The sequence below is a fragment of the Hordeum vulgare genome, chromosome 3H (assembly GCF_904849725.1).
Source record: "Hordeum vulgare subsp. vulgare chromosome 3H, MorexV3_pseudomolecules_assembly, whole genome shotgun sequence".
Lineage (NCBI taxonomy): Eukaryota > Viridiplantae > Streptophyta > Magnoliopsida > Poales > Poaceae > Hordeum > Hordeum vulgare.
In genome coordinates this window covers 532,670,332-532,681,931 of record NC_058520.1, presented here as the reverse complement: position 1 = coordinate 532,681,931, position 11,600 = coordinate 532,670,332, and the positions used below count along the sequence as shown (strand labels likewise).

General features: G+C 45.1%; 1 protein-coding gene across 1 annotated transcript; it reads right to left on the bottom strand.

The window, feature by feature from the left end:
• Window positions 1-9,966: 9,966 nt before the first annotated feature.
• Window positions 9,967-11,096, bottom strand: LOC123440441 (probable F-box protein At2g36090). The gene has a single exon (XM_045117006.1). It carries the CDS (start codon window positions 11,010-11,012, stop codon window positions 10,092-10,094), a length of 921 nt encoding a protein of 306 aa, XP_044972941.1. The 5' UTR covers window positions 11,013-11,096; the 3' UTR covers window positions 9,967-10,091.
• Window positions 11,097-11,600: the final 504 nt, after the last annotated feature.

Sequence of the window (11,600 nt, the reverse complement as noted above, 5' to 3'; positions counted from 1 at the left end):
TTGCACTTTCCACCTTCAGATCTCACTTTGCAATCAATTTTGAAGGGATTGACAATCCCTTTTATAGCGTTGGGTGCAAGCTCATTTGTGTTTACGCAGGTACTTTGGACACTTGGCTTGATTCTCCTACTGGATTGATACCTTGGTTCTCAAACTGAGGGAAATACTTACTGCTACTGTGCTGCATCACCCTTTCCTCTTCAAGGGAAAAACCAACGCAAGCTCAAGAGGTAGCAAGAAGAATTTTTTCCGCGTTGCCGGGGAGGATCAAGTCAAGAATACTCTCCCGTCAACGTGCCAATTTCTGGCGCCGTTGCCGGGGAGGATCAAGTCAAGAATAGTCTCCCGTCAACGTGCCAATTTCTAGCGCCGTTGTCGGGGAGGATCAAGTCAAGAATAGTCTCCCGTCAACGTGTCAATTTCTGGCACCGGGGATTATTCTAAGTGAAGCTTATCCAAGTAAGTGTTGCAAACTCATCTCTTGCATTTACTTTTTTGCCTCTTGTTTTCCTCTCCCCCACTTCTGGAAAACAAAAATTTACATTTTTTTTGCCTTTTTCGTTCACCCTTTTCTCTCACTTGCTTTCTGTTCGTTTGTGTGCTTGTCTGCTTGCTGAAGTCACCATGACTGAAAACACCAAACTTTGTGACTTCTAGAATGCTAATAATAATGATTTTATTACTACTCCGATTGCTCCCGCCACTAGTGCGGAATCATACGAAATCAATGCTGCTTTGCTGAATCTTGTTATGAAAGAGCAATTCTCCGGCCTTCCTAGTGAAGATGCCACATCCCATCTTAACACCTTCATTGAGCTTTGCGATATGCAGAAGAAGAAATATGTGGATAATGATGTGATTAAATTGAAGCTATTTTCGTTCTCATTGCGAGATCGAGCAAAAACTTGGTTTTCATCTTTGCCCAAAAATAGTATTGATTCTTGGAACAAGTGCAAAGATGCTTACATATCCAAGTATTTTCCGCCAGCTAAGATTATCTCTCTCCGTAATGATATCATGAATTTTAAGCAACTTGATCATGAACATGTTGCACAATCTTGGGCGATAATGAAATTGATGATTAGAAATTGTCCCGATCATGGCTTGAGTCTTTGGATGATTATACAAATCTTCTACGCTGGTTTGAATTTCGCTTCTAGAAATATCTTGGACTCTACCTCCTGTGGAACATTCATGGAAATCACATTAGGAGAATCCACAAAACTCCTAGACAATATCATGACAAACTATTCTCAATGGCACACTGAAAGGTCACCTATTAGTAAAAAGGTACACCGTATAGAAGAAATCAACTCGTTGAGTGCTAAGATGGATGAGCTAATGAAATTGTTTCCTAGTAAAGGTGCTCCTTTAGATCCAAATGATATGCCCTTGTCTTCCTTGATTGAGAGTAGCAATGAAAGCTTGGACGTTAATTTTGTTGGTAGGAATAATTTTGGCCACAACAATGCTTTTAGAGGAAACTATGTTCCTAGGCCTTTTCCTAGTAATCCCTCTAATAACTTTGGCAACTCCTACAACAATGCTCATGGAAATTACAATAAATTACCCTCTGATCTAGAGAGTAATATCAAAGAGTTTATCAACTCGCAAAAGATTTTCAGTGCGTCCATAGAAGAAAAACTACTCAAAATTGATGATTTGGCTAGGAGTGTTGATAGAATGTCTATTGATATTGATGCTTTGAAAGTTAGATGTGCTCCTCCCAAGATCAATATGGATGAAACTTTGAAAGCTATGCGTGTTTCCATGAATGAGAGTAAAGAAAGAACCGCCCAAATTCGTGCTAGACATGAATGGCTTAAAAAGACGTGTTCTCGTGATGAGAATCACGAAGATCTTAAGGTGCTTGGTGTGACTCCCATTGAATCATTGTTTTCTAGTGTCAAACCTAATGATGATGGGGCTGGATATGAATCCACCTTGGTTGAAAAACACCCCAATGATTCGGAGTCTATCTATCTTGATGCTAAAAGCATTGAAAGTGGAGTAGAGGATATCAAAACTTTGAGTAGTAATGAAACTACTACATTGGATTTCAAGGAATTCAATTATGATAGTTGCTCTTTGATTGAATGTATTTCCTTGATTCAATCCATGCTAAACTCTCCACACGCTTATAGCCAAAACAAAGCCTTTACCGATCACATCGTCGATGCTATGATAAAATCTCTTGAAGATAAACTTGAGTTGGAAGTTTCTATTCCTAGAAAGCTTCATTATGAGTGGGAACCTACTATCAAAATCAAAATAAAAAACTATGAATGCAATGCTTTGTGTGATTTGGGTGCTAGTGTTTCTCCGATTCCAAAGTCTTTATGTGATGTTCTAGGCTTTAATGAGATTGAGGAGTGCTCTCTTAATTTGCATCTTGCGGATTCTACTGTTAAGAAACCCATGGAAAGGATCAATTATGTTCTTATTATTGCAAATAGGAACTATGTACCCCTGTATTTCATTGTTCTTGATATTGATTGCAATCCTACATGTCCTATCATTCTTGGTAGACCTTTCCTAAGGACTATTGGTGCTATCATCGATATGAAGGAAGGGAATATTAGATTTCAATTTCCTTTAAAGAAGGGCATGGAGCATTTTCCTAGAAATAAAATAAGATTGCCTTATGAATCCATGATGAGGGATATTTATGGTTTGAGCACCAAAGACGACGATACGTGATTCTATCACCTTATGCCTAGCTAAGGGCGTTAACAATAGCGCTTGTTGGGAGGCAACCCAATGAATTTATCTTTGCTTTTTTTCTTTCTGTTTTGTTGCGTCCACACCATCATTTGTTATGATTGTGTCTTTTGTGTTTCTTTTTGTGTTTGAGCCAAGTAAAACCTTTATGACTAGTTTGGTGATGGTTGTTTGATCATGCTGGAAAAAGACAGAAACGTTTCGCTCACGAAATTATTTTTCATTTTTATCGAGAAAGATATTTTGAGTTGATTCTTTTTGATTTTGGTTGATATGAAATTTTCCCAAACTGTCGTAATATTTCAGAATTTTTGAGATACCAGAACTTTACGAAGTATACAGATTGCTACAGAGTGGTCTGTTTTTGACAGATTCTGTTTTTGTTGTGTTGGTTGCTTGTTTTGATGAAACTATGGATAGTATCTGGGGGTACTAGCCATGGAAAAGTTAGAATACAATAATCTAACACCAATATAAATATAAAATCAAGTTTGCTACGGTACCTAAAGAGGTGGTAGTTTGTTTTCTTGTGCTAATGATATCACGAGTTTCTGTTTAAGTTTTGTGTTGTGAAGTTTTCAAGTTCTGGGTGATGTTCTCATGGACAAAGGGATAAAGAGTGGAAAGAGCTCAAGCTTGGGGATGCCCAAGGCATCCCAAGCCAAATTCAAGGACACAAAAAAGCCTAAGCTTGGGGATACCCCGGGAAGGCATCCCCTCTTTCGTCTTCAATCCATCGGTAACATTACTTGGAGCTATATTTTTATTCACCACATGATATGTGTTTTGCTTGGAGCGTCTTGTATCGTAGGAGTCTTTTCTTTTTCTTGCGTCACAATCATCCTTGCTGCACACCTTTTGAGAGAGACATGCACTCATCGTGAATTTGCTAGAATACTCTTTGAGCTTCACTTTTATCTTTTGAGTTAGGCAATTTAGCTCACATGTGCTTCACTTATATCTTTTGAGCTAGATAACTTTGCTCTATGTGCTTCACTTAGATCTTATAGAGCACGACGGTGTCATATTTTGGAGAAATAAGAACTCTCGATCTTCACTTATATCTTTTTGAGAGTGATCTCTCTAAGTAATTTGGTAGTTGGCTTGTGCTATGAAAGTAGTCCCAAAGGTGATAGGAATCCAAAGAGGATACAATAAAACTTCCATCTTCATGTGCATTGATTAGAAAGAGAAGTTTGATTCCTCTCAAATAGTTTTGAGACATGGATTTGGTAATATTAAGAGTTATGTTAGTAGGGTGTTGTGAATCTAGAAATACTTGTGTTGAAGTTAGTGATTCCCGTAACATGCACGTATGGTGAACCGCTATGTTAGGAAGTCGGAGCATAATTGATCTATTGATTGTCATCCTTTGTGTTGCGATCGGAATCGCGCGATGGTTAACACCTACCAACCCTTCCCCTAGGAGTATGCGTTTAGCACTTTGTTTCGATTACTAATAAAAACTTTCGCAATAAGTATGTGAGTTCTTCATGACTAATGTGAGTCCATGGTATAGATGCACTTTCACCTTTCACCATTGCTAGCCTCTCTAGTGCTGCGCAACTTTTGCCGGTGCACAAAGCCACCATATGCCTTCCTCAAAACAGCCACCATACCTACCTACTATGGCATTTTCATATCCATTCCGAGATATATTGCCATGCAACTCCCACCGTTCCGTCTCATGACTTGTGCCGTCACTTACATATTGCCATTACATGATCGTAAGATAGCTAGCGAGATGTTTTCAACGTCATACGCCAAGCTAGATTGTTGCATATCCCGGTACACTGCCGGAGGCATTTCCTATAGAGTCTCCATTGCTCTAAGTATTGAGTTGTGAGTAAATAAAAGTGTGATGATCATCATTATTAGAGCATTGTCCCATGTGAGGAAATAAAAAAAAGAGGCCAAAGTTGCCCACAAAAGAGAGAGAGAGATATATGGAAAGAGGCCAAAGAGCCCAAACAAAAAAAAGAGAGAGAAAAAGAGAGAAGGGACAATGCTACTATCTTTTCCACACTTGTGCTTCATAATAGCACCATGTTCTTCATGACTGAGAGTCTCTCGTTTTGTCACCACCACATACTAGTGGGAATCTTCATTATATAACTTGGCTTGTATATTCCAATGATGGGCTTCCTCAAAATTGCCCTAGGTCTTCGTCAGCAAGCAATTTGGATACACACCCACTAGTTCTCCTTTTGAGCTTTCACATACTTATAGCTCTAAGTGTATCCATTGCATGGTAATCCCTACTCTTTCACATTGATATCTATTAATGGGCATCTCCATAGCCCTTTGATATGCCGAGTCGATGTGACCATCTCCTCCTTTTTTGTCTCACAACCTCCACCACACTCTATTCCACCTATAGTGCTATATCCATGGCTCACGCTCATGTATTGCATGAGAGTTGAAAAAGGTTTGAGAAAGTAAGAGTGCGAAAACAATTACTTGGCCAATACCGGGGTTGTGCATGATTTAAAATAGTTGTGTGGGGATGACGGAGCATAGCCAGACAATATGATTTTGTAGGGATAACTTTCTTTGGCCTTTTTATTTCGAAAGTTCATGATTACCTTGCTAGTTTGCTTGAAGTATTATTGTTTTCATGTCAATAGCAAACTATTGTTTTGAATCTCACGGATCTGAATATTCATGTCACATGAAAGAAGTTACAAAGGACAAATATGCTAGGTAGCATTCCACATCAAAAATTATGTCTTTATCACTTCCCTACTCGAGTACGAGCAGGAGTTAAGCTTCGGGATGCTTGATACATCTCCAACTATCTATAATTTTTGTTGGTTCCATGCTATTATCTTGTCAAACTTTGGATGTTTTGTATGCCTTTTATATCTTTTTTGGGACTAACTTATTAATTCAGTGACAAGTGCCAGTTCCTGTTTTTTCCGTGTTTTTTACCCTTTTCAGAGGAGAATATTAAACGGAGTCCAAACGGAATAAAACTTCCGAAAATATTTTTTCTGGAACAGAAGATATGCAGGGGGCGTGAGAACCAAGGCAGAGGCCACCAGGGGAGGCCACAAGCCCCCTAGGTGCGGCCAGGGGGGTCCGCGCCTAGCAGGCTTGTGGCCCCCCTACGGCTCGTCTGCACTACTTCTTCCGCCTATAAATCCTGAAAAATCCAAAACCATGGGAGAGATCCACGAAAATACTTTTCCGCCGCCGCAAGCTTCTGTCTCCGCAAGATCCCATCTGGGGCACGTTCTGGTGCCCTGCTGGAGGGGGATTCAGATACGGAGGGCTTCTTCATCAACACCATTGCCTCTTCGATGATGCGTGAGTAGTTCACCATAGACGTTCGGGTCCATAGCTAGTAGCTAGATGGATTCTTCTCTCTCTTGGATATTCAATACAAAGTTCTCCATGATCTTCATGGAGATCTATCCGATGTAATCTTCTTTTGCGGTGTGTTTGTCGAGATGCGATGAATTGTGGATTTATGATCAGATTATCTATGAATCTTATTTGAGTTTCTTCTGATCTCTTATATGCATGATTTCATATCCTTGTAATTCTCTTCGAGTTGTGGGTTTTGTTTGGCCAACTTGATCTATGATTCTTGCAATGGGAGAAGTGCTTGGTTTTGGGTTCATACCGTGCGGTTACCTCACCCAGTGGCAGAAGGGGTAGCGAGGCACGCATCGTGTTGTTTCCATCAAGGGTAAAAAGATGGGGTTTATATCTATTCCATTAATTTATCCCTCTACATCATGTCATCTTGCTTAAGGCGTTACTCTGTTTGTCATGAACTCAATACACTAGATGCATGCTGGATAGCGGTCGATGTGTGGAGTAATAGTAGTAGATGCAGACAGTATCGGTCTACTTGTCTCGGCGTGATGCCTATATGTATGATGATTGCCTTAGATATCGTCATGACTTTGCGCGGTTCTATCAATTGCTCGACAGTAATTCGTTCACCCACCGTAATATTTGCTATTTTGAGAGAAGCCTCTAGTGAACACTATGCCCCCCGGGTCTACTTCACATCATATTTTCAGCCTTACACTTTTACTTTGTTGCACTTTCCACCTTCAGATCTCACTTTGCAATCAATCTTGAAGGGATTTACAACCCCTTTATAGCGTTGGGTGCAAGCTCATTTGTGTTTGCGCAGGTACTCTGGACACTTCGCTTGATTCTCCTACTGGATTGATACCTTGGCTCTCAAACTGAGGGAAATACTTACTGCTACTGTGCTGCATCACCCTTTCCTCTTCAAGGGAAAAACCAACGCAAGCTCAAGAGGTAGCAACCCGCTAGTCATCTTTATGCAACAAGTTGTGTGTCTATCGATGAAACCGGTCTCTCGTAAGCGTACGAGTAAAGTTGGTCCGGGTCGCTTCAATCCAACAATATCGTCGAATCAAGAAAAGACTAAGGAGGGAAGCAAATTGAACATCAACACCCACAAACTCTTTTGTGTTCTACTCGAGATATCATCTACGTATGAACCTAGCTCATGATGCCACTGTTGGAGAACGTTGCATGGGAAACAAAAAATTTCCTATGCACACACAATACCTATCCATGGTGATGATCATCTACGAGAGGGGATATTGAATTTACATACCCTTGTAGATCGCTAAGCGGAAGCATATATAACGCGATTGATGTAGTGGAACATCTTCGCAATCCAAATCGCAGCCCGTCCCGCGATCTCATCACGATCCGTCCCGCGATCCCATCACGATCCATCCCGATCTAGTGTCGAACAGACGACACCTCCGTGGTCAGCACACGTACAGCTCGATGACGATCTCCGCCTTCTTGATGCAGCAAGAGGGGCGAAGAGGTAGATGAGTTCTCCACGACATGGTGGTGGTGGTGGAGCTATTCCAGCAGGGCTTCGCCTAAGCACCGATGAAACTAGACTAGAGGAGAAACATATCTAGAGAGAGAGGGAAACACGTGGATGTTTTTCTGTGTCTCGAAAACCCTCAATACCTCTAGTATATATAGGAGGGAGGGAGGGGAGAAGGCAGCCTCAAACCCTCAAGGTTTGGCCGAAATTGGAGGTGGAGGAGTCCTACTCCAATCCTACTAGGAGTAGGATTCCTCCTTTCCACTTGGAAACCCTTTCCACCTTTGAGTTTTTTTGCATCTCAAACCTCATCGGCCTCATTGGGAGCTTATGCCATCCCACTAGGGGATGGTTTGTATCCTCCCACAGCCCATAAGTCCCCTCGGGGCGTGACACCTCTCCCGATGGTCCCCGGTACCCTCCCGGTACTCCCGGTACACTACCGATGAGCCCGAAACTTTTCTGGTGACCAAAACAAGACTTCCTATATATGAATCTTTACCTCCGGACCATTCCGGAGCTCCTCGTGACATCCGGGATCTCATCCGGGACTCCGAACAACTTTCAGTTACCAACACATATAACTCAACTATACCGAAACGTCACCGAACCTTAAGTGTGCAGACCCTGCGGGTTCGAGAACTATGCAGACATGACCGAGACACCTCTACGGTCAATAACCAATAGCAGGACCTGGATGCCCATATTGGCTCCTACATATTATACGAAGATCTTTATCGGTTGAACCTCTATGTCAAGGATCCAGTTAATCCCGTATGTTGTTCCCTTTGTCCTTCGGTATGTTACTTGCCCGAGATTCGATCGTCGGTATCTCTATACCTAGTTCAATCTCGTTATCGGCAAGTATCTTTACTCGTTCCGTAATACAAGACCCCGTGGCTAACTCCTTAGTCACATTGCTTGAAAGGCTTATTGTGATTTTGTATTATCGAGTGGGTGCCGAATACCTCTCCGTCATACGGAGTGACAAATCCCAGTCTTGATCCATGACAACCCAACAGACACCTTTGGATATACCTGTAGAGCAACTTTATAGTCACCCAATAACGTTGCGACGATTGATACACACAAGGTATTCCTGTGGTGTCCGGGAGTTGCATGATCTCATGGTCATAGGAACAGATACATTGACATGCAGAAAACATTAGCAATAAACTGACACGATCATATGCTACGTTTATAGTCTGGGTCTTGTCCATCATGTTATTCTTCTAATGATGTGATCCCGTTATCAAGTGACAACACTTGTCTATGGCTAGTAAACCTTAACCATCTTTGATCAACGAGCTAGTCAACTAGAGGCTTACTAGGGATAGTGTTTTATCTATGTATCCACACATGTATTTGAGTTTCCAATCAATACAATTATAGCATGGATAATAAACGATTATCATGACCAAGGAAATATAATAATAACCAATTTATTATTGCCTCTAGGGCATATTTCCAACACATTCTACCTATTTATGTATCTCTATATCGATACAGTGGTATATACCGAAAGAACTACTCTTAGATCCATGGGTATGTACATAGGTCCATAGTGCGGTGCAGGGCGGGTTTGGCTAGTGACTAGAAACCCTAGCCGTCCCAAGCCAAGAGAGCCAACCTTCCGGCGGATCTACTGTGACGGCGACCTCTTGGTCGTCGGTCATGAGGGGGGCGCCGAATCCCATGAGTGGGGATCGTTTTTTGCATTAGGTTTAAGTCCCTGGCATTTAGGTTTTTCGATCGTCTCACGCCTTGGCTTTGGCGGCGGCGACGACGATGTTGAATAAAGAAGCTTCAAATTCTTCTCCGGCGAGGCGATCGTCTCTATTGCGTGTGATGGATTTGAGAACCAGACTGTTCAATCAGGGATATCGTGGCGGCGACGGTATCCTTGTGGCGGACTTCTGTCCTCAGGCTCCGCCGTTTCGACGACGTCTGCTCCAGCGCCGGCGCGGAGCTTGGGAGATAGTCCAGGAGCGGATGCAGACTGTGGTCTGCATCGACGACATCTGTAAGACGGAACGTTTGCTAGGTTCGTGGTTGATGGATGGCATGTATGGTTTCCTCCTTCGACGTCTTAGTCGTGGTGGGGTGGGGTGTCAGCTTTCGAGTTCGATGGCGTATCGAGGGTGTTGCCCCGTTCTAACTCGCTCAACGACAATGGCTTCATCTTTGGTGAGCCACCTTAGAGGTTCGTAAAACCGCATATCAACGATGGAGTCGCGTCGAGCTCGGTGAGGAGGTGATCCTTTTTTTTATGGTTGTCGTGCTGGTGCCGAAGGAAGGTAACAGACGTTGGTGTCAATCTCAACAATGTTTTGTTAATTTTTTAGTTTCATCATATCGGTCTTTACATGATTTGTAATTTAAATTTTGTGATAGGAATGACACATGTGTTATCATTAAAAAATACATAAATCAATATTATAATTCTCGTCGAAAAGAATAAGAAAGAATAAAGAATAGATGTGTTGGTGCTTTTTCTCTCCACCGAGAGATGAGATCGCAGGTACGGTAGAGTCTACCGCAGCACGACGGAGGCGAGGAAGCTGAGCACAGCGACGGCGCCGACGGCGGAGCAGCACAAGTCGACGAGCACCTCCCGCCTTGCCTTGGACTCCTTCCTCCCCCTCTTGCTCCTCACGAACTCCTCGTACCTCCTCCTGGCCTCCTCTGTCTCCTTCTCCCCTCCTTTCCTCGGTCCTTCCATTGCGGCTGCAAGAAGCCTCAGGCTGCCTTCGCCGTTCACCGCCGCGTTTTCGGCGTCCTCGACGGTGAGGCTGACCTCGCTAAGGTATCCGGCCTCCTCGGAGCAGGTGATTGTGGCCTCGAACTTGCTCCCGTCGAGCACCATCGCATACCGCACCAACATCTCGCCTGTGTACCAGTGTCTATCCACGGCCACCGCCCGCCGGCTCGACACGTTCACGGCCCGGCCGCTTCGGGGGTCAACAACGATCCAGCTGAGCTCCAGTTCCGCCGGAGAAAACGAGGCAGCCGGCAGCGGGTCCTTGCACTCGACGGCGTCCACGCGGAACGGCGAGGTCAGGAACCACGCGGACGACGTGGAGGTCTCCAGGACCCGAGAGAACAGGGGCGCTCCCTTGTGGTAGACGTCCACGGCGGAGATGAGCTCGCCGGGCAGACATTGACCAGCGGCGGTGACGGGACCAGCACCCGTGGAGCTGGACGGGAAGGCGAAGGCGTCGGCGAAGAGGAGCTGCGGAGAGACGGACGCGGAGCCTAGGATGTCGCGCTGCTGGGTCTGTAGCAACGACGGCCACCGTGCGACGCAGAGCGCGCGCCACGTCTCCGGCTCCCCGGCGAGGGCGCGGAGGCCTGCCGTGGCGCAGCTCGCGGCAGCCAGGGACCGGCCGTCGAGGCGGCGCAGCGCGCAGGCCAGCACGTCGGCGGGTAGGTCCTCCACGGTGGTCGGCGGCATTTTCCTGGCCGACTCTGCTCCAGCTAGCCGGAGGTCGAACAATCTCCTCTCCGAACCCCAGGCGCCGAGCGGGAATGCGATGGCTAGGAAATGCGACCAAGAGTTGTTTTATAGGCGTGCCGCGTGCACAACGCGCTGATGCCTTGTCGTGTCTTCCCTGTTTGGCCATGGCGAAAGTGACGCCGTGACAGCCTGACGGGCCGGGCCGCGCGCGTTCGGCCAACGGGAGAGACGTGCCATGCGCGCGGGCGGGATCGCGCGGACGGCCGGTGTCGCGGGGGCGTGCCGGGAAGTGGGGGTTCTCAACAGACAGAGAGTTTTGTCGGTGCCAGCCTCTGCAGGTTAGCCCGTAGCGGCAGGCGGGGCACCGGCGATGGACGCACGCACGCGATCGGTGTGTTTGCATGCGCGAGCATGCCGTCCGGACACCGGTTCCACGATCAGGCGCCGAGCAATGCTTTGTGGGTTCTGGCCTTCCAAATCCAAATGGAAAGAGCCGGTTGAAGCAGTTGTGTTCCTGCTGTAATTCTGACTAAAATACCGAGCGTCTGCCAGATTGACGTAGGCATGAGACACCTGCAAGCTCCA